The 19,981-nt window shown below is 42.2% G+C and overlaps 1 protein-coding gene across 2 annotated transcripts in view; it reads left to right on the top strand.

Moving 5' to 3' along the window:
* The window catches only part of PPP5C (protein phosphatase 5 catalytic subunit), a 269,413-nt gene that overhangs the window by 212,069 nt on the left and 37,363 nt on the right, over window positions 1–19,981 (top strand). For both annotated transcript variants that reach the window (XM_069207677.1, XM_069207678.1), the window contains exons 10-11: window positions 3,086–3,126; window positions 6,199–6,377. In XM_069207677.1, the coding sequence (XP_069063778.1) occupies window positions 3,086–3,126; window positions 6,199–6,377 (220 nt within the window). The remainder of the gene's footprint in view (window positions 1–3,085; window positions 3,127–6,198; window positions 6,378–19,981) is intronic.

The raw sequence follows: 19,981 nt of genomic DNA, 5'->3' as shown, positions 1-19,981 counted from the left end.
TGTAATTGGATTGTTTTGTCAATGTTTAGCAAATCCTTCCAAAACCCAAAATAAGTGTCTTTGCTGTGGCCTTGGGGAAAATATTTGGACAATGCAAACCGCTTTTAATTTGCACATTGTTGCTTCTTTAGCTCTGCTAACCCCATAGGGGCCTGTAATGAGTGACCCTATTGCTAGAGCGCCTGGTCCTTTGTAAGTAAACTTACAACGGGACGCATATAGGTCGATCAACCTTTTGGATCACATGGTGTATCCCAGCTAAGTGGTAGACCAATGGACCATCAATAAACACTACAATCAATAACAAACATCAAGAAAACCCCTATCTAATAAGAAATACCATCACTCTCAAGAAGGTTAATCTTTTTTATTCCCTATTAGATATAAATCTAAACAAATATCTTTATTCGACTTTATTGTTAATCAAGCTTTATTAATCATCACAAAGTAATGTATTCACCAAGAAAATCTTGAGCAAATCAAGCAACAACATAAGTCAGCAAAACCCTTGACATTTATGGAATAATTCAGCAATGCAATTCAGTCAGTCAGCTGTCACCGCTGAAGTCACCCTTGTCAGCCTACCTAACCCAAATTAGCATCAGCATGTGGGTCTTCATGCAAAAATAATTTAGACAAAAAACATTACTTTGGAAAAATCTATCTAAAAAGAGAAAAACATTTTAAACAGCGCAGTAGGTACCTAGAAGAAAAAGCATGCATTAGTCAGTTACATTGTTATAGCTACCTATCCAAGATAGATCAGCAACGAGTCAGTCTTTGTCTCCAGGTCATCAGCAAAGTATCAGGCTCACAGTAAGCCCAATTATCAGCACTTCGGACAGCGTCTCTTGACGTCATCAACTTTCGCCTCTCCCATCTAAATTTCCTTCCCTTGTCATTACTTTTTTATTAGAGTCTCTCAGTCCATCCCACTAATTGCTAATTGGTCATCCTTATCAGAAGTTATGACTCTAACCTATAGTTTTTGTTTACCACATGTTCACGTCAATTCAGGATTCAAGTTCCATTAGTTTGATTGGTTCTTCTGTCGATGAGAATATCATCTGGCTCTTCAGGTAACAAAATTGTTGCTCGCAATCTTTCAGTCAGTGCTTCCATTGTTCAAGTCCTGGGAAAGTACGTTTAGCCTACACTACACATAATTGTATCAATTTGTCCTCATCATCTCCTGTCCACTGGTACATTTGCAGAATTTTCTAGCAGAGCTCTCTCAGAACTCTCTACTGTTCAAAGTCCTTTTCTCCGGTTCCAGTCCTCGGCAGCTCATCGCGTCTTCGCGTTAAAGCAAGCAAGGCCCAGCGAAGACCAGGCCTCCAGTTCGGCTAAGTTAATAACATGAATTATCATAAAACGTAGGTTATATATTCAAATATGACATCTTAGTTCATCTTTAATATATATTTTTCATTATTTATCATCTTGTTAATACACATGGTGACCATTCCCGTGGGCACATTTTACCCATACACGTTATTTTAAAATATTTGTTTCTTTTATCAATATTTTTCATTAGTATTCATACGCAAATCATTAGAAATTTCTCATATTAGCATATCTGCTCCAACACTATCCTATATGTGTAAATTTCCTGCCTCCCAACAGTGACTCGTACATCTTCCATTCCAAACACTGGGAAAACATTTTGAATCGAGACAGCAGTTCACCCGGTCATGTTGCGTGCTCCCAGGGACCTCTTTAGTGTGTCCTATAATTGTAATGAGTTGTTGTAATGCAGACTTTCATGCCCTGGGGAACGGCTAGGAGCTTGCTGTGACTGACTGTAGTCCCTGGCAATGTAGTGTGTTAACAGCCCTCTCCGAGATCTATTCTGGTCTCCGTGCAACCAGAGCTTAATTTGTAAAAAATAAAAATTAAAAAATTAAAATAATTTCTAGGGCTCTTGTCAAGAGGGCACTGCAGCGTGCACCACACACTGAACCTGGCATGCTTCCAGTGATAGTAACAACACAACTTCTACAAGTATGACAATTCGGACTGTTTCAGGTCCCCAAAATTATAAGAATAGCTTGAGCGGCAGGTAAGTCATTTTAATGTACATTGAATTAATAATTACCTGTTGTTGTGGTCATTTCTAAAATAGACTGTCAGACTGTCACAAGCGAAGGGGTTGACAATTAAGTGCCGGTGCAGAGTACCGGAAACTACCTGCTCAAATTAAGCACTCGGCCACAACCGCCCTGACTCTGTCTGCGGAATTAGTGGTGTTTGCCACTTGCACCTTTTCATTTCCTTGTTGAGAATGCAGCCACTCTGCATGTGGAGCCTGAGGCCGACACCATATCACAACCAAGCTTTAAAACCATTTTTTTCTCCCAGTTGGGGAGGTTGACTTCTTCTTGACTCCGGGATATCTGCTGTTGAATGTTGTGAATATACGCATTCTGCAGACCTAGCGTTGAAACTTAGTTTTTCCTTTGCTTGATTTGTTCCCGCCAAGTTATACGCATTGGCATAATATCATCCATTTCATTTTTACTTACCTTAAGTTAACCCAACAAATGCAAACGTTACGAGCAACACAGATATAAAAGTGTAAAAATATATATTAGATCACACAATAAAAAATCACACAAGGTGCTCAATATTTAACAATTTCATAGAAGTAAAAGTAACAATTTATTTGATTCACTCTCCAGTGTGCATTTATTGCTTTTGAAAACATGTTGTTGATGATAGTTCTGCGCCTTCTTAGATGCCTGGAAGGCAAGCTGTTCCGCTCTTGCACTCCATGGTGTAGCTCCCTGTGGTTCTGTTTCTCTACAGGGACACTTACAGGTGTTGGTGTGCGTGTTCAGAAGGGATATGCCTATTTCTCAGTAGGGCTTAGTAATACATGCTTACTCTGACCTTTTGTGCGTGTTCAAAAGTTCTCTGAAGTGACTTTTTAAGGAATCTAAGGCGAACAGTGATTTAGTGTGGGGAGATAGTCATTGACCATAGTAAATGATGCGAAGACCCAGTGTAAAAGACTACCTTGTTTTTATGAACTATTATGCGCATGCTGTTTGCACGTTAATAAATGTTTGTTTTCTCATTTCAGGGCCAATGTGTGATTTGCTTTGGTCTGACCCTCAACCACAGGTGCGTTGAATTACTATATTACAAAAACCATTGACGTTAGGGTGTTAACTTGAACAATTAAAAAGTAGCTAGTGGCCAATGAGGGCTTCTGATGGATACTTACTACTGCAGATACCTCACATTTAAAATATTCCCAAGCTCCAGACTGGATCCGGAAGATGTGAAGAATGTGCAGGCTTTGTTCTACCCTGGGAATGACAATGGAGTTGCATACAACCATCTTCCCTTTGCGTCAACATAAACTCCGATCTGTACCTTTTTATCTTGTCAGTTGACAAGTTTTTTTAATTGCAATTTTTTCATTTATTTCATTTTGTTTTCAGTTCTGCAAAGGTGCAGTGTCCTCTCCTAACATTACAGGGTTTAAGCCTTGTATGGACTGTTGCAAGCAAATGTATGCAACTAATCCCCACAATGTGTGTCTCTGGTGTCTACATTCAGAACACAAATGTAAGTCCTGCAAGGAGTGTACCCTTATGAATCAGATGGCAATCTGGGTACTCAAAGCAGTATGTCGCCAAACACGGTCAGAAGTCCTGCTCCCACTTGAAGTAGAGTGCGCTTACCTGTTCCCACTCTCTAGGCTGATACTGTGACAGGTCCTTGTTGCGGTCCAAGTCTCAAAGGCGAAGTGGAAGCAAAAGAAGGCCATATAGGATTTGTCCTATTACCACCAGTTATAGCTTGTGAAAGTGATAGTAGTGGAGGGTGCCTTGTTTTCTCACAACCAGTCCCCTGCTGAGGAGTCATTTCCGCAGCTAAAACAAATGTGCCGTGAACTTCTGGATTTTTTTAAATCTCATAGATGCTTTGCTTACAAAAAGCAATCGTTTTTAAATCTGGCTTGACAGCACGACTATTGTTACCAGTGCATTAGAATATGCATAGAGCAGGCTTTTTTTTTTCCACTCAGAGGACTATTCCTCTCACCTCAAGCTGTTGGTTTTATATTGTATTGTCCCACCTTCCAGTAATTGCTCCCTTTGAAATGAGTGAGGGTCTATTTTACATATGAAAATTTACTCAATCATCATAGTGTTTGACACATTCAGTGTCTTATGTTCAAAATGCATTTTATGCAGAAACCAGCACTGTTTTTTGCTGCTTTCCCCAGCATTGGCAAAGGCTTTAATATGATATAATTGTATTTGTGAAGGCAACGCACTTACACAGCATGTGTGAATGCCTGTGTTAACATGCATTGGCAGATTAACTGATTGGGTGCTATGGGTATGACCTCCATGTCCACAGTGTAACCCATTGGGGTCTGTGGATGTGGAAGTCAAGTCCAAGCGCTCCTGAAGTACTCCATCCACCAAACTCCCATTGTTGATATAAGAAAACATGCCAAGATGACAGCATGCCCAAGGCACGCTGATGTCAATATTTTTCTCACATACGCAGTAGAAGACATTTGCTTCTAGCATGTTTGCAAGCATAATCTCCCAGTTTTTTCCAACCCCTTTTTTTCCAATAAAGTTTATTTATCCAGGCAGATGGTCGCATCCCCTGGTGTTAGTTGCAAAAAAAAAAAAATGATTTAGCCATGGTTTCCATCTGCCCGGGGAAGACTGGTTGTACCCAGAAGGAGATAGGGAGATTGCAAACCAACCCTAGGCTACCAATTATTGTATTAATGCAGAGAAAGTGTGACCCCCACCCCCACCCCTCAGGGAAGGTAGCCGCTAAACCTTTTGGTAATACAAAAAAAAAAGTGGAAAAAACACTATACCACCAGGTTTTTTTTTGTTTTTTTTTAAAACAAGGCGTGACCCTTTTGCATTTAGATACTCTCCTAGGAACAAAGCGCTCTGGGAAATGATGGTCTATGCTCCTTGGGTAATTTCACCTGTCTTTTGTGCAAAATCTTGATGTTTTTATGTTGTGTTTTGGGGCCTTTCCTTTCGCATGTAATAGGCCCAAGCATACAAGCGACTACAGTTTTTACCAAGAGACGTGAGGAAAAGGAACCCTCAGAGGTCCTTCGGACCTGCATCATCCATGCATAGACCATTATCACAGCCATTAGTCAAAGCGTTTTAGTGTTAGGCATCAATCTGTGCCTTCACCATTCATTATTTTACTGAATGTCAGTTCCAGAGAGAGGGCCATTACACCGTTTGGTCCTACAGGGATTTCTGGTAAAAATTCCATTCCTCAAACAAATCACCTAGGTGCGAGGGTAATACCTTGTTACTGATTCACAAGACACTGAATCTGTGATTAGAGGTAGCAGTCTTTTTGGTGGCTACTCTAACTGAAGGTTCCTTACCATCCAACCCTTCCTTGCCCCCGTTTGAGGGTGACATTTTGAAAGCAATAAGGTTTCAAACTGGGCACTATACACTCTCCTCATTTGTCTGTTGATCAGCCCCTGAGAACGTACAAAGTTTCTGATGATAAACTGATGTTGGTGTATATGGGTGGTCCTGAGATGCGGCACAGTATTTTTACATCCGAAGGCAGGACTGGATCATGACGAAGGCTGATGATTCTATCTTCTAACGTACCCAAGCTATTGTAGAGTTTACCTGATCCAGTCTGGTACCTTGGAGAGATTCCCAAGGTGAGTAATCAACAGTTATAGTATCCATCAGAAATAGTTACCAAAGGTAAGTAACCTATTCATCTTTCCAGACCTGTTGAAAGGAAGTAGAGCATGGCTAAGGATTTAGGAAAAAGTCACCTTCATGCTGATACAACTACTTAGTCCTTGCATTTCCCTCTTCAACAGTGTCCTAATCCTTACCAGTTTAATTTGTAATGCATGTGAAAACAAATGGAACTCGATAAGCTGGGTGAGTGAAACACGAGAACAGCCTTACCCTTCCTGCCATGGCTCTCATTTTGCCCCACTTTTTGGGATGTTTTACAGCCACAGCTTCTTGAAGGAGGATTGCTATCTAGGCTTCCTACTCATCCATGTTTGAAAGGAGAAGACAGATCAAGATGTACCAAAATCACCAGATAATTGTGTATGTGTTTTGCCTGGCTTTAGCTAAAATGAAATGCAATGTATTTGAACTCTCTTTTAGATGGAATAGTTTTTATCATCATCATTGTCTTTCCCAGAATGGTCGATCTGTTAGCAAGCGTGGGGTGAGTTGCCAGTTCGGACCTGACGTCACAAATAAATTCCTGGAAGAGAATCACTTAGACTACATTATCCGAAGCCACGAGGTGAAACCAGAGGGCTATGAGGTGACACATAACGGAAAGTGCATCACAGTCTTCTCAGCCCCCAACTACTGGTGAGAACTGTTATTTTTGCTACATGTCAATATGGTTGTTATCTTTGTACCATTGTGGATTTACATTCATATGCTATGTATTTCTAAGAGCCTGAATCTTATTCTCAGCTCAGACAAAAAAAACATACTATATCAAACATTTTTTTTTTAGAATAAACATATATGTAGGTAGTTTCTCCAGCAAGCTCCGTTGGGCATATTGTAATATGCTATGCATGCTTTCAGGCCCGGTTTCTCCATGGTCACAAGATGAGAAACATGCACAGTCAGTACTGTTTTTATAAACGTAGGCCCTTTACTTAACCATAAGGCTAAATGCAGAAGTTAAAAGGAATAGCGTGCAGCTATCTCTATACACATGCAGAATGGAGTAGAGCATTGTCCACATTGTACATTGTGCTGTGTATGGATCATGCATGCAGCGGTTTCTGTCGCAGTCTTATTAGTAATCCAGCAAGGGAGTGAAAGAACTAGAATTAGTTGTGGAGACAGCTGTTCAAACTGGGGATTTTTAGTTCATATGCAACCGCACACTAGTCCAGTGTCTACTGGATTGGGCCATGGTCTTGTGATGGTGCCACACTGCTGGACACCAGATCCAGTAAGCTGTAATTGGCGAAGAGTTGCAGGGAGCGTTACAGAAATACTACTATAAAATCTACCTGTCGGTAAACACCCTCAGTAGCTTATCACATAGGAAAGACTTCAGTCACAGTTCTACCTTTAGCAGGAGTGTTTTGATAGATCTAGATTAATTAACTGTAGTGCTTTTTTCTTGGGTCTTAACGGAAGAAAACAATATAGAGTAGTCCAGTTGTTTCTCTGTGCTAGTTCACAAAGCTTTATTGAAGCAAAAAGTGAACTGATATTATGACCCAAAGTACTATTTTATGTCCCTAAGTTGTTGCAAATTTTGCTAGGCTGATCAGCCTCTTGGATCTTGAGCTATACCTTTAAACTTCAGCAAGCCTTTTTAATCTGTGCTCCCAGGATCGAGAATGTCCCCGTTTCCATCAGGAACTCTCCAACCCTGCTCCAGTTTAGAAAGAGTTAAATACACTTTTAACGAACATAACATCATGTCTAAGTCAATTAAATTCACAGTCAAGAGTCCTTTCTACTTTCAGAACTTGGCAAACGCTCCAATGGCTGTATCTTGCGCTTTGATCCTGTACAGCTCTTCCCTTTCTTTCAGCTAGTTTTTCACTATACAAATATCACTTAAATGCAAACATACATTCTGTTTTAATGCTTTCTGAATATAATTAATTTCATGGTTGGCTAGTGTTGTACTTTCATTACCTCGATAATCTTAGTTGTTGTGTTTCCAAAAGTTCTAACTCTGGGTTATTAGCCAACTCCACAGATTTCCTTTGGAGGTACCAGGAGATAGCACTTTCTACCCTTGACTTGCTCTTTGATATTTCTTGTACTGCCTGCACTAGCCCTTGTCTCAGAAATCCTGAAACAGGAGTTCTAATTACCTTATTTAATTTCCACTCCTTGCCCTGGGCCTAACCCTCCCGCAGCAAATAGGAAGAAGTTGGTGGTCTAACTGAGGTAAAAAAGACTAACTCAGTGACGTCATCAGTAGTGGCGTTTAGTGAACTTTGAAATTGGTGACATATAAATAGCTTCTACAAATGTGACAGAATGAGTGGTTAAAGCAAGCACATCTTGCCACTTTCAAGGTGGTTCTTCCCTGAGGAAAACGTTGAAAAAACAAGGCCAGTGTCTGTCTTTTACAGCAGAACTTTCATATCAGTTAGTTAAAAATCCAGAGCCCTAAGTAGAATACTTATGCTCTCAGAATACAGGTACCTCTCTATTCACTTGTTGACTGTATCCTTGCCGTTGTCTCTGGAGCGCCCTGCTCCCTTTTCACTAGGTTCACGCTTTACAAATAATACGCGCATACAACACATAACCTATTTCTTGACTCTGACGATGGTGTGGTCTGAATTTAATCAGTCAGTTGCTAATTGCTAGTTGCTGGATGCTGTGGAGGGATTGAACCTTCTTTTTCTGCCCAAACCCATTTCCTCAGTTTTAGTTCAATGGCTTACGCTCACCTCCTCCAATATAACCCTTATGTAACATGGAGGCACATTTGATTGAACAGCCTTTACTTTCTTTGAACATATCTCATTCCACTGCAGCAATGGAGAAAGAAAATGGAATGATCATTCTTTTCCGGCTGGCTCCATAGGAAGGCTGAGGTGTGAGAAAGTAGGATTACAATTTGTAGGTTTCTGCTATATCACCTGGCTGCAAACTGGTATGCCGGTCTCATTTAGAAAGAAAATTGCAGCTCTGAGTCACATATCCCAATCCCTTCATTCTCCTCAGTGTAAATTTCTTGAAAGGGTCTCTGTTCTCATCTCAGGTCGCTCGGATTGTAATGACCACATTTAATTCTCAGTATGCTGAGAACACATTCTCTGGAGACCTATGGCCTCCTGCATTCCAATACACACTTACTCATTCTAAGACCTCAAATGTTTCGTTCATGTCCTCTATTAAAGTATCCTATTATTATGAACAACACTGGGACCATGTTTCATTTTAACCTGGAAGGGATGGACACATTATTCCTTTTTGCCTTGTGCAGTTATGTTTTCAAGGGTTCTTTGAAAACAACATTGTATGAGCTGAATCACTGATACAGTGCGAGGAAAATGTGTATACTCTGAGAAGAAACCATTGTTTTCCATAAAAGTAGCCGTTTAGTCGGAAGCTGTGTTCACAATTAGGATAAGGGAATATTTTGTACAATTTCAGGAATGGGTTTTAATTTATACTCCTGTCTGGATGTCTGGGGTTGATTGACGTGGACCCTCAGTTGGCAGGAAAAAGTCTGAATGAAGATAATTTAGAGGCTAACCTTCGAGAGACAGAGGAAAATATTAGCTCTGTTGCGAGGGAAAGCGTCTGGTCCCGACCAGATTTCAAATGAGCTCTAGAAACATAATCTAGGGCTCTGGTTTTTTTTATGAGAGGCCAGCATAGTGTCCCTAGTAACTACAGACTGATTAGTTTTATTGACTACTCACAGAAGATCTTTTGTAAACAAATTGTGAATCACATCATAGAGTGGATAGGGGAGAGAAATGTTCTATCCGAGTTCCAGGCAGGGTTCGGGGGTGGTATTAGTACAATAGACCAGATTTTCCACTTTAACTGTCTCTTTTGGAAGGCAGTGATGGTAAACAGGGGATGACTTTCTTGCCTTAGTGAACCTACTCGCAGCCTTCGACGTAGTACTTAATGCCATGCTTTTGACAATGTTGATAGTGTGGGTATCCCACCCAATTTATTGGCTGTTTTGGTAAGGCTGCATGAGGAGAACTATGCCTCTCTAAGATGTTGGGATAAAGAACAGCTTACCCCACCCATAAGTATCGCAAAGGGAGTCAGGCAGGGATGTGTACTGGCTCCTAACCTGTTCTCACTTTAAATAAATGATGTTGCGAAAAGGCTGTACAGGGATGTTTGTAATGCTCCTGGGGTGGAGACCAGGAAAGTGCCTGCCCTGCTTTTTACTCTCCTGACTTCCAGATCGTTACGTGGTCTGTAGCAGTAGTTGGATGACTTTACAAAAAAATGTGTCTGGAGCAGGGACTAGAGCTCAATAGCGCAAAAACAAAATGTATGTTCTTTATCCCTGCTAGAGCTAAAGCTTACCAATGCAAACTGACACAGCCCTGATTGAGAAAGCATTTAACTTTGACTACTTAAGGATATGGTTAACACCCAGCCTAGATTGGTCCATGATGGTCTGCAAAGCTGACTGCACGCTATTACATTATTCATCCCGACTGCAAAAGATACACAATAAAACCCTCTTCACGAAAGCTTCTCCGGCAATAGATTTATAATATCAACGCTCTGGGTGCAGTTCTACATGGAGTGGAGATTTGGGGCTACGCCAATTGTAGCATCCTATCTCACTCTGAGAACAGGTTCCTTAGGCAGCTATTCACGCTCCCAAAGAGCCGGTCCCATTACATTTAGATTTAGCACTTAAGAAAATGTCTTGGAAAGTAGAGGTTCAACTTTTATTGCTCAGGATATGGACCTCAACCTCCCTGGATGCTTATAGAGCGTCCCTAAAAGGCATATTAGCCCTCCCTGGCATCCAGCAGATCCCCTGCTTATGCACATTAGTGCCTTGCTCAGGAAGTTAGCGCTGGGAAGTTTTTGGATAGCACCGGAGGCCCTTTTGCTCCTGGTTCCAAAAGGTCAATCAAATTGCCCAGAGGAGAAAACAGCTACTACCCTTTTGCAGATCCCTGGGTGTTAGGAGGTACTTGGTTGCAATCACGATCCTAAGAACTGATACCTCTAAGCTGGTGGTGTTTGCGGTTGAAAGATACCTCCTGGCAGCCTGGATATGGCAATCCAAGTGCATTCATGCCATTGAAGTTAGAACACCTCGTAACACTTCTCTTGAAGGAATGTCTTTAACAACAAAATGTTACCTTCTTAAACCCAATGTATCATGCGCTTTTTATCAATTGTATTTTAGAAAGTCCCTTTACATATAATGTGCTCACGCTCTCATACACAGCTTTTGCTGTCAAATCTTTTATGAATTCTAATTTTTTTTAATTCATTGAGATGCTTGAGAAATCGCACTATGCACTTTAATCCTTACCGACAACCAGGATATCTGAGTCTCCTGCGGGTAATGTCTCAGTTTGCTGGATGTCATGACAGACCCATTTGCAGCTAGTCAAGGGCTTCCTCTTGAGGTTTTTGCTTTTCTGGCTCCCTGTTCTAGTATTCAGACTTTATATTGGGGGCACTCCACTGGTTCCATCATCATCATTTGTGGAACAGGACGCATCTTGAACTTGCACTAGTCTAACTAACTGCAGCAAATTGAGTTTTGTAATTTGTGTTTTATGAAATTAGTATCTTTCCTCCTTTGTGTGCTTTTATGGTTCTTCAGACTGAAATAAAGTTGCTTGATGATGATGAGTTAAGATAAGGGTTTTAGATATTAAGGGCCAGATGTATCATGAAGGCCTTTTGTGATTTGGAAATAGCGATTTTTAAGAAATCGCTATTTCCGACTCGCAAAATGCCATGCATCACATTTGTGAATCGGTGATAGCGATTTCGTAAAATCGCAAATCCTATTACCGAATCGCAAATTGCAATACCGGCCCCATTCGCACCTGTGGGCCTGTTGGTCCATATCTGCAAATTATTTTGCATTTCCAAAATTGCGATTTCTTAACTAGAAATCGCAATTTTGGAGATGCAAAACCCCAGGGTGCTGGGGCCTAAGGCCCCCTCTGTTGCACCCCAAACATTTTTTGGGGGACATGTAAGGTGCACACATGTCAAAAGGGCATGTGTGCTTTATATGTACATTTTAAAAATGCATTTTTTAATTTTGCACATGGTTACCACCATGTTCAACCTGGTGGTAAATAGCGATTTCTAAATGCCCAAATCGCATTTAGGAATGGCTTCATACATGTGCTAGGAAATCACAAATAAGGATTCCTTATTTGCGATTTCTTATTCAGAGAGTCGCAATTTGCGACTCTCTGAACAGGGTCACAATTTTAAGGAATCGCTACTTTAGCGATTCCTTAAAATTGCGTTCAGAATGTCTATCATACATTCTGAACTGGCTTTTTGCATTCGCAAATGGGCATTCGCACCGTTTGCGAATGCAAAAAACATTGATACATCTGGCCCTAGGTGTTTTAACCATAAAGAACAAATTTGTCCACCGTTTGTAGCCTGCCTAGAGCTGGGAGGGTTGATTCTACACCAATCCTTTCCAATACTGAACTTGAGTCTACTTCCTATAAGGTATACTTTTATTGTCAACTGGTCCTTGTATAGCACACAGTCTGTAAGACGTGTGCCCTTCCATCACTGTTCGGGTATCTGAGAAACTATTTGAAAACTTTTCCATCTCATCCCAGAATATGGCTATGGTTTTGGCGATGGAATAGGTACTATCAGAAGGATCAGTATGGTCTGTTTTAATGCCCATTTGGATTTTCCAGAATAAAACATAATACTTGTATGCAGTCATGGCTCGCTGTGCTTTGAAAGGGTGGGGGCAGAGGGAACAAAAACATTAAATTCTGAAATCGAATAAAAAAATTAAAAACTTACCTCCGCGCCACCGATTCTCCGTCTCCTCAGCAGGCACGGATTCCCAGCCTGCCCTGCGGCCAATCCTAACGCTACTCAGAGCAGTGTTAGGATTGGCTAGGAGCACCCAGTCAGATCGCTCCCAGGCAGACTTGGGAGCCTGTGCCTGCTCTCTCCAGCCATAGTGCCGGCTGGAGAGAGCACAATTGTGCATGTGTGTTTAGCCAACCCGAGACGGCCGGCCAAACACACATGCGCACTGAGGCCATGCTTTGGACAATGTTGATATCCCATCCCCAACAATTTGACAATCTCAGTCATCCCACATGGCCTCTCCCCTTTCACAACAAAAGGATAATAAACATTGTCTATTATCCTTTTGTTGTTAAAGTTTTGCAACTTCTGCTGCTCACGAGGAAGGTGGATTTATGATGTGCACCTGGCCCATACTAAGTGCAGTAAATCAATACTTGACTGCGAGGCTATCGGGTGTCATTTCAATTTTTTTTTTTTTTTTTTTTTTTTAACATCTTCAATCTCTCATTCAGGATTCTGATCTTAAACTGAAATTCACTTATGTACTATATTTTCTTATCTGTAAAGTAGTGGTTGCCAACCTTTTGACTCCTGAGGACCGCAACTGAATCATTATGGCAGCTAGAGAACCCCAAGCAACTCGTACGATTTAAGTTTCAAACATTAAAACAGTAACTTGCGAAAAATATATGAACAAGTACACATCAAGCAAATACTCTAATTACTAAAGATATCATCATTTTATATGTAATAAATATGCAAAAATCTAAAAGTTGTAATGGGAAGATTGGTGCTGTATATTGGAAACTAACTTTACCTTTGCTTTTATTTTGGAAAGTTGAATCCTCAGGCCAAGCAATTTCTGTAGTTATTTTTCAGGTGAATAAGATCTGCAAACGTTTATTTTCACATAAATCAATAACTGGGGAAACAAAGAAGGGATGTAGAATTCCTATAGCCAGATGCCTGGGACATATTGTTTGGGGGTCAAGGGCAACAAGTTTTCATGTTTATTTTGTCCTTGAGATAAGTAGGCCCAACCCCCTGCAGGACAAACCCTTTGGCTGCAAGTTTACAGAGAAGAGAACAGTCTCCAGTTGAGGTAATGTGTGTTCATAGGTTAATGCTGTTCCAACTTGTAAGTATGGTTCATTAATGAAAAGCCTTATTAGGGTGTAATTAAACGTGTTAAGGTCACACTGCAGTTACTGACAGTAGTTCCAGTAAACAAAAAAAGTGTACACACTTGTTTGAAAAGTTTGATAATATGAGCTAAGTATAATGCTCCCAGAATGCTCTGATTAGATGCAAATGTTTGCAGAAGTTTGTCAGCAAGACTGATAATTATTTGCTTTCAAAATCAAATGTTCAGAAAAAAACGCAAGTAGGAAAAACATTTTGCTATTATGAAATTTTAGGTGCTATTTCTTTGAAGCATCATTTATTAAAAGTGTTGATGCACATTAATATTTCCAAAGAATATTCCTAATGGAATATCAATGTAACCATTTTCAACAAGATTATGGGAAACATGAAAATAAACAAGCACTGGCAGGGCCAACCGATCTGACTTTTGTTGGGAGTGTTTTGGTTTTGTCAATGAGTATTTTGTTTTGACATGGCTTTTGTAACACGTGCTGCCAGGCTCTCACCATTGTAACGAACACTGGCAAAAAGCAAAACAAGTTTTTTGCTCTCAAAAAGCACACATTGCCACCAGTGACGTAATAAAGGCCCCACATCCCCTGCGGTGCAGGGGGACCCCTCCATGAGCCCCCTCAACACAGCACCTGCCCTGAGTGAGTCTGGAGGGCCCCCGCTCCATGATCTTAGCAGGGAGCCCCCACCAGTTTCATTACACCACTGATTGCCACAGTAGTTTCTGGCACTGAACAAAACTACTTTGCGTGTATACAATATGATTTTTGTGGAAGACCAGAATGCAGTAATTTACATTAAGCCAACCCGTAAATAAATAGATAGAGAGAGAAATAGAAGTGTAATAAAAAAAAAAATTCTTGGTTAATGCCAGACCTAATTAGAAACCCGTTTCTTAAAGAAAGTCAGGAAATTGTACACACATGGTATATGTCTTTGAATTAGTGGCTTTCATGAATTCACAAGAGCTTACTAAAGTACACCAGGAAATCGTACTCCTAGAAAATATTTGTGAAATGTATTATAACACAAGCAGATATGCATGCGTAGATTTGCTCATGTGAAAATGTAATGAGCGTTTACAAGTTAATTTTCCCACCAGCCACTTTTTTTTGTTCCAACTCTGGAAGAACGCCTACTGCTGCCATTGTTAGTAGTAAATTTCCCACCTTTCTCAGTATGGCAAAAGATTAGAGAAGAGTTGGTGAGAATCTTTAAACATGCAAGTTAGTAGGTTTGCAGACTCCAAGGCATTCAGGCCCTGGAACTATTGCTTTCTGCTTCCTCAAGCCCCAGTATGAATATCTACAAAAAGGTGGCAAAATAAGGAAATTGTTGTAGTGGGGGTTGAGATTGCAAGTATTCAAACCCAACTATAGTTGCATCCCTGGCATAATCGGAGAGGCCATTATCAGAGCTCTTAAATTATGAGATTGGTGTTGTAACTTGTTGCCGAACTACCTGGCATGAAAGAGACAAGTAGATTTTTTTTTTTTTTTTTACAGGACAAGTACATTTAAGAAGAAACCTGTGCCAAGGACAAGTAGATATTTTATTAAATTCCACACCTCTGGGAAGTAAAACTTTAAATACCTCTCAACTCTCTGTAGCCCCTCTGTTACTTGTATTTCATTTGTTTTATAGCACCTCTCATACCAGTGTAGGGTGTCTGAGCACTTTACATCCCACACATTGTGAGACTGTGAATCATACGTGTGTAAATCCGTGTATAGACAATGTTGCGTGAAGCAAAGGGGTCTACATGGTGTAGGATACACACGTCATCCATACTGGTAGGTATGTTCTAGGAGTGCTTGGTCTGAAGAAGCACAAACTCAGGATTCAGAACATAACACAGTAGTTAGCGTTGACTTTAATAATAAGCATTTATTTCTATGCAAGCAGACCTTTTTTTTTTTTTTTACAGCATCAGGATAATCAGACTGGGGAAAAAACATAACTGTTCGATGGCATCTGTCGCTGTAGATACGCATGTTTTGCAATAGCTCGCCATCTGGTGTTGGGCCGGAGTGTTACAAGTTGTTTTTCTTCGAAGAAGTCTTTCGAGTCACGGGACCGAGTGACTCCTCCTTTTGTCTCCATTGCGCATGGGCGTCGACTCCATCTTCGATTGTTTTTTTTCCGCCATCGGGTTCGGACGTGTTCCTGTCGCTCCCAGTTTCGGAACGGAAAGATAGCTAATTTCGGAAGATTTTCATCGGTATTGTTGCGTTCGGGATCGGCGTAGTTAGATTCAACACCGCGTCGAAGGATCGAAGAGCTCCGGTGCCCTTCGGGGTAGTTTTTCGATCCCCCATCGGGGCCTGGTCGGCCCGACCGCGTGCTGAAGAACGCCGATGGAACGGACCCCGTTCCGTTTCTGCCCCAAATGCCACAATAAATACCCCTATACAGACCAACACTTGGTCTGTAACCTGTGCCTGTCACCTGAGCACAGTGAAGACACCTGCGAGGCCTGTCGTGCGTTCCGGTCCCGAAAGACACTCCGAGACCGTCGAGCCAGAAGACTTCAGATGGCGTCCGCGCCGACAGCCCACCGAGAGTTCGAGGAACAAGAAGAGGAGGGAACCTTTTCGATCCAAGAATCGGACTCCGAAGGATTCGACGATACACAAACCATGAGTAAGACGTCGAAAACCACTCAGAAGAAGATTTACAAGGCCCAGGGGACGCCACTGCCACCAGGCCATGGCTCCACCCATAAATTAGGTGACCGACCGCGGCACCGAAAAAGGCCCAAACAGTGCCGAGATCGTCCGACTCCGGTCGAGACATCGGCACGCAGCCTTCTCGGGACCGAGAAAGTGCTGGAGACAAGCATCGACACCGAGATGCCGGTGTAGACACGGCTCGACGCCGAGACAGCGGCCCCGAAGAAGATCGGCGCCGACAGGTTTCGGCCCCGAAAATGAAAAAAGTCACCTCGGAGCCGAAAAAGGACACAGACAGGGTTTCGGTTCCGAAACAAACTGCAACCGACCCAGCTTCAGGCTCTTATACAGAAGAGCACTCGCTAACCTCCCAAATGCAAAAACATAGGTTTGAGGAAGAGCTACAATCAACTGATGTGGACCATACGCAAAAGCGTATTTTCATACAGCAGGGGACAGGAAAAATAAGCACCCTTCCCCCTATTAGAAGAAAGAGAAGGTTGGAGTTCCAAACTGAACAGACACCACAACCAAAAGTGGTGAAAAGAGTTACCCCACCACCCTCTCCTCCGCCCGTGGTTCACGTCTCACCAGCACAAACTCCATCACACTCCCCAGCTCACACCACCATAAGCCAGGGTGACCAAGATCAAGACGCATGGGACCTATACGACGCCCCAGTGTCAGATAACAGTCCGGAGGCATACCCTACGAAGCCATCTCCACCAGAGGACAGCACCGCGTATTCTCAAGTGGTGGCTAGAGCAGCACAATTTCACAACGTAAGCCTCCACTCGGAACAGGTCGAGGATGATTTTTTATTCAACACACTCTCCTCCACCCACAGCTCATACCAAAGCCTGCCTATGCTCCCTGGTATGCTCCGGCACGCAAAAGAAATCTTTAAGGAGCCGGTCAAAAGTAGGGCAATCACACCAAGGGTGGAAAAAAAGTATAAGGCGCCTCCTACAGACCCGGTTTTCATCACTACACAGCTGCCACCAGACTCTGTTGTTGTAGGAGCAGCTAGGAAAAGGGCCAACTCCCACACATCTGGAGATGCACCACCCCCAGATAAAGAAAGCCGCAAGTTCGATGCAGCTGGTAAGAGAGTCGCAGCACAAGCTGCAAACCAGTGGCGCATCGCGAACTCCCAGGCACTACTTGCGCGCTATGACAGAGCCCATTGGGACGAGATGCAACATCTCATTGAACTTCTGCCCAAGGACTTACAAAATAGGGCAAAACAAGTGGTTGAGGAGGGACAGACCATTTCCAACAACCAGATCCGCTCCTCCATGGACGCTGCAGATACAGCTGCACGGACAATTAATACATCGGTAACTATCAGAAGGCATGCATGGCTCCGAACGTCTGGATTTAAACCAGAGATTCAACAAGCAGTTCTCAATATGCCTTTTAACGAAAAAGAACTGTTCGGTCCAGAAGTGGACACAGCGATTGAGAAACTCAAAAAAGATACGGACACTGCCAAAGCCATGGGCGCACTCTACTCCCCGCAGAGCAGAGGGAATTACAGCACATTCCGTAAAACACCCTTTAGAGGGGGGTTTCGGGGTCAGAGCACACAAGCCAGCACCTCACAAGCAACACCGTCCAGTTACCAGGGACAGTATAGAGGAGGTTTTCGGGGACAATATAGAGGAGGGCAATTCCCTAGGAATAGGGGAAGATTTCAGAGCCCCAAAACCCCTACTACTAAACAGTGACTCACATGTCACTCACCCCCTCCACACAACACCAGTGGGGGGAAGAATAAGTCATTATTACAAAGCATGGGAGGAAATCACTACAGACACTTGGGTTCTAGCAATTATCCAACATGGTTATTGCATAGAATTTCTACAATTCCCTCCAAATATACCACCAAGAGCACAAAATTTGACAAAACATCATTCCAATCTCCTGGAGATAGAAGTACAGGCACTATTGCAAAAGAATGCAATCGAATTAGTGCCAAACACACAAATAAACACAGGAGTTTACTCACTGTACTTTCTGATACCAAAGAAGGACAAAACGCTGAGACCAATCCTAGACCTCAGAGTAGTGAACACTTTCATCAAATCAGACCACTTTCACATGGTCACACTACAAGAAGTATTGCCATTGCTAAAACTACACGACTACATGGCAACTTTAGACCTCAAGGATGCTTATTTCCATATACCAATACACCCATCGCACAGGAAATACCTAAGGTTTGTATTCAAGGGCATACATTACCAATTCAAGGTACTGCCTTTCGGATTAACAACCGCACCAAGAGTCTTTACCAAATGTCTAGCGGTAGTCGCTGCACACATAAGAAGGCAGCAAATACATGTGTTCCCATATCTAGACGACTGGCTAATCAAGGCCCATTCGTTAATAGAGTGCTCAAATCACACAAATCATATCATACAAACCCTCTTCAAACTAGGGTTCACCGTCAACTTCACAAAATCCCAAATTCTGCCGCGCAAGGTACAACAATACCTAGGAGCCATAATAGACACATCAAAAGGAGTAGCCACTCCAAGTCCACAAAGAATTCAAAATTTCAACACCATCATACAACGCATGTATCCAACACAAAGGATACAAGCAAAGATGGTACTACAACTCCTAGGCATGATGTCTTCATGCATAGCCATTGTCCCAAACGCAAGACTGCACATGAGGCCCTTACAACAGTGCCTAGCATCACAGTGGTCTCAAGCACAGGGTCATCTTCTAGATCTGGTGTTAATAGACCGCCAAACTTACCTCTCGCTTCTGTGGTGGAACAACATAAATTTAAACAAAGGGCGGCCTTTCCAAGACCCAGTGCCACAATACGTAATAACAGATGCTTCCATGACAGGGTGGGGAGCACACCTCGATCACCACAGCATACAACGACAATGGAACGTACATCAAACAAGACTGCATATAAATCACCTAGAACTTCTAGCAGTTTTTCAAGCACTAAAAGCTTTCCAACCAATAATAGTTCACAAATACATTCTCGTCAAAACAGACAACATGACAACAATGTATTATCTAAATAAGCAAGGGGGGACGCACTCCACGCAGTTAAGCCTGATAGCACAAAAGATTTGGCGTTGGGCAATTCACAACCAAATTCGCCTAATAGCACAATTTATACCAGGGATCCAAAATCAACTCGCAGACAATCTCTCTCGAGATCACCAACAGGTCCACGAATGGGAAATTCACCCCCAAATTCTGAACACTTATTTCAAACTCTGGGGAACACCTCAGATAGACTTGTTTGCGACAAAGGAGAACGCAAAATGCCAAAACTTTGCATCCAGATACCCACACAAACAGTCCCAAGGCAATGCCCTATGGATGAACTGGTCAGGGATATTTGCTTACGCTTTTCCTCCTCTCCCTCTCCTTCCTTACCTGGTAAACAAACTCAGTCAAAACAAACTCAAACTCATATTAATAGCACCAACTTGGGCAAGACAACCTTGGTACACAACGCTGCTAGACCTATCAGTAGTACCCTGCATCAAATTGCCCAACAGGCCAGATCTGTTGACACAACACAACCAAAAGATCAGACTCCCAGATCCAGCATCGCTGAATCTAGCAATCTGGCTC

This window comes from Pleurodeles waltl, chromosome 9 (genome assembly GCF_031143425.1).
Source record: "Pleurodeles waltl isolate 20211129_DDA chromosome 9, aPleWal1.hap1.20221129, whole genome shotgun sequence".
Taxonomy (NCBI): Eukaryota; Metazoa; Chordata; class Amphibia; order Caudata; family Salamandridae; genus Pleurodeles; species Pleurodeles waltl.
The sequence above is the reverse complement of the archived record's forward strand: the minus strand, read 5'-3'. Positions and strand labels throughout refer to the sequence as shown.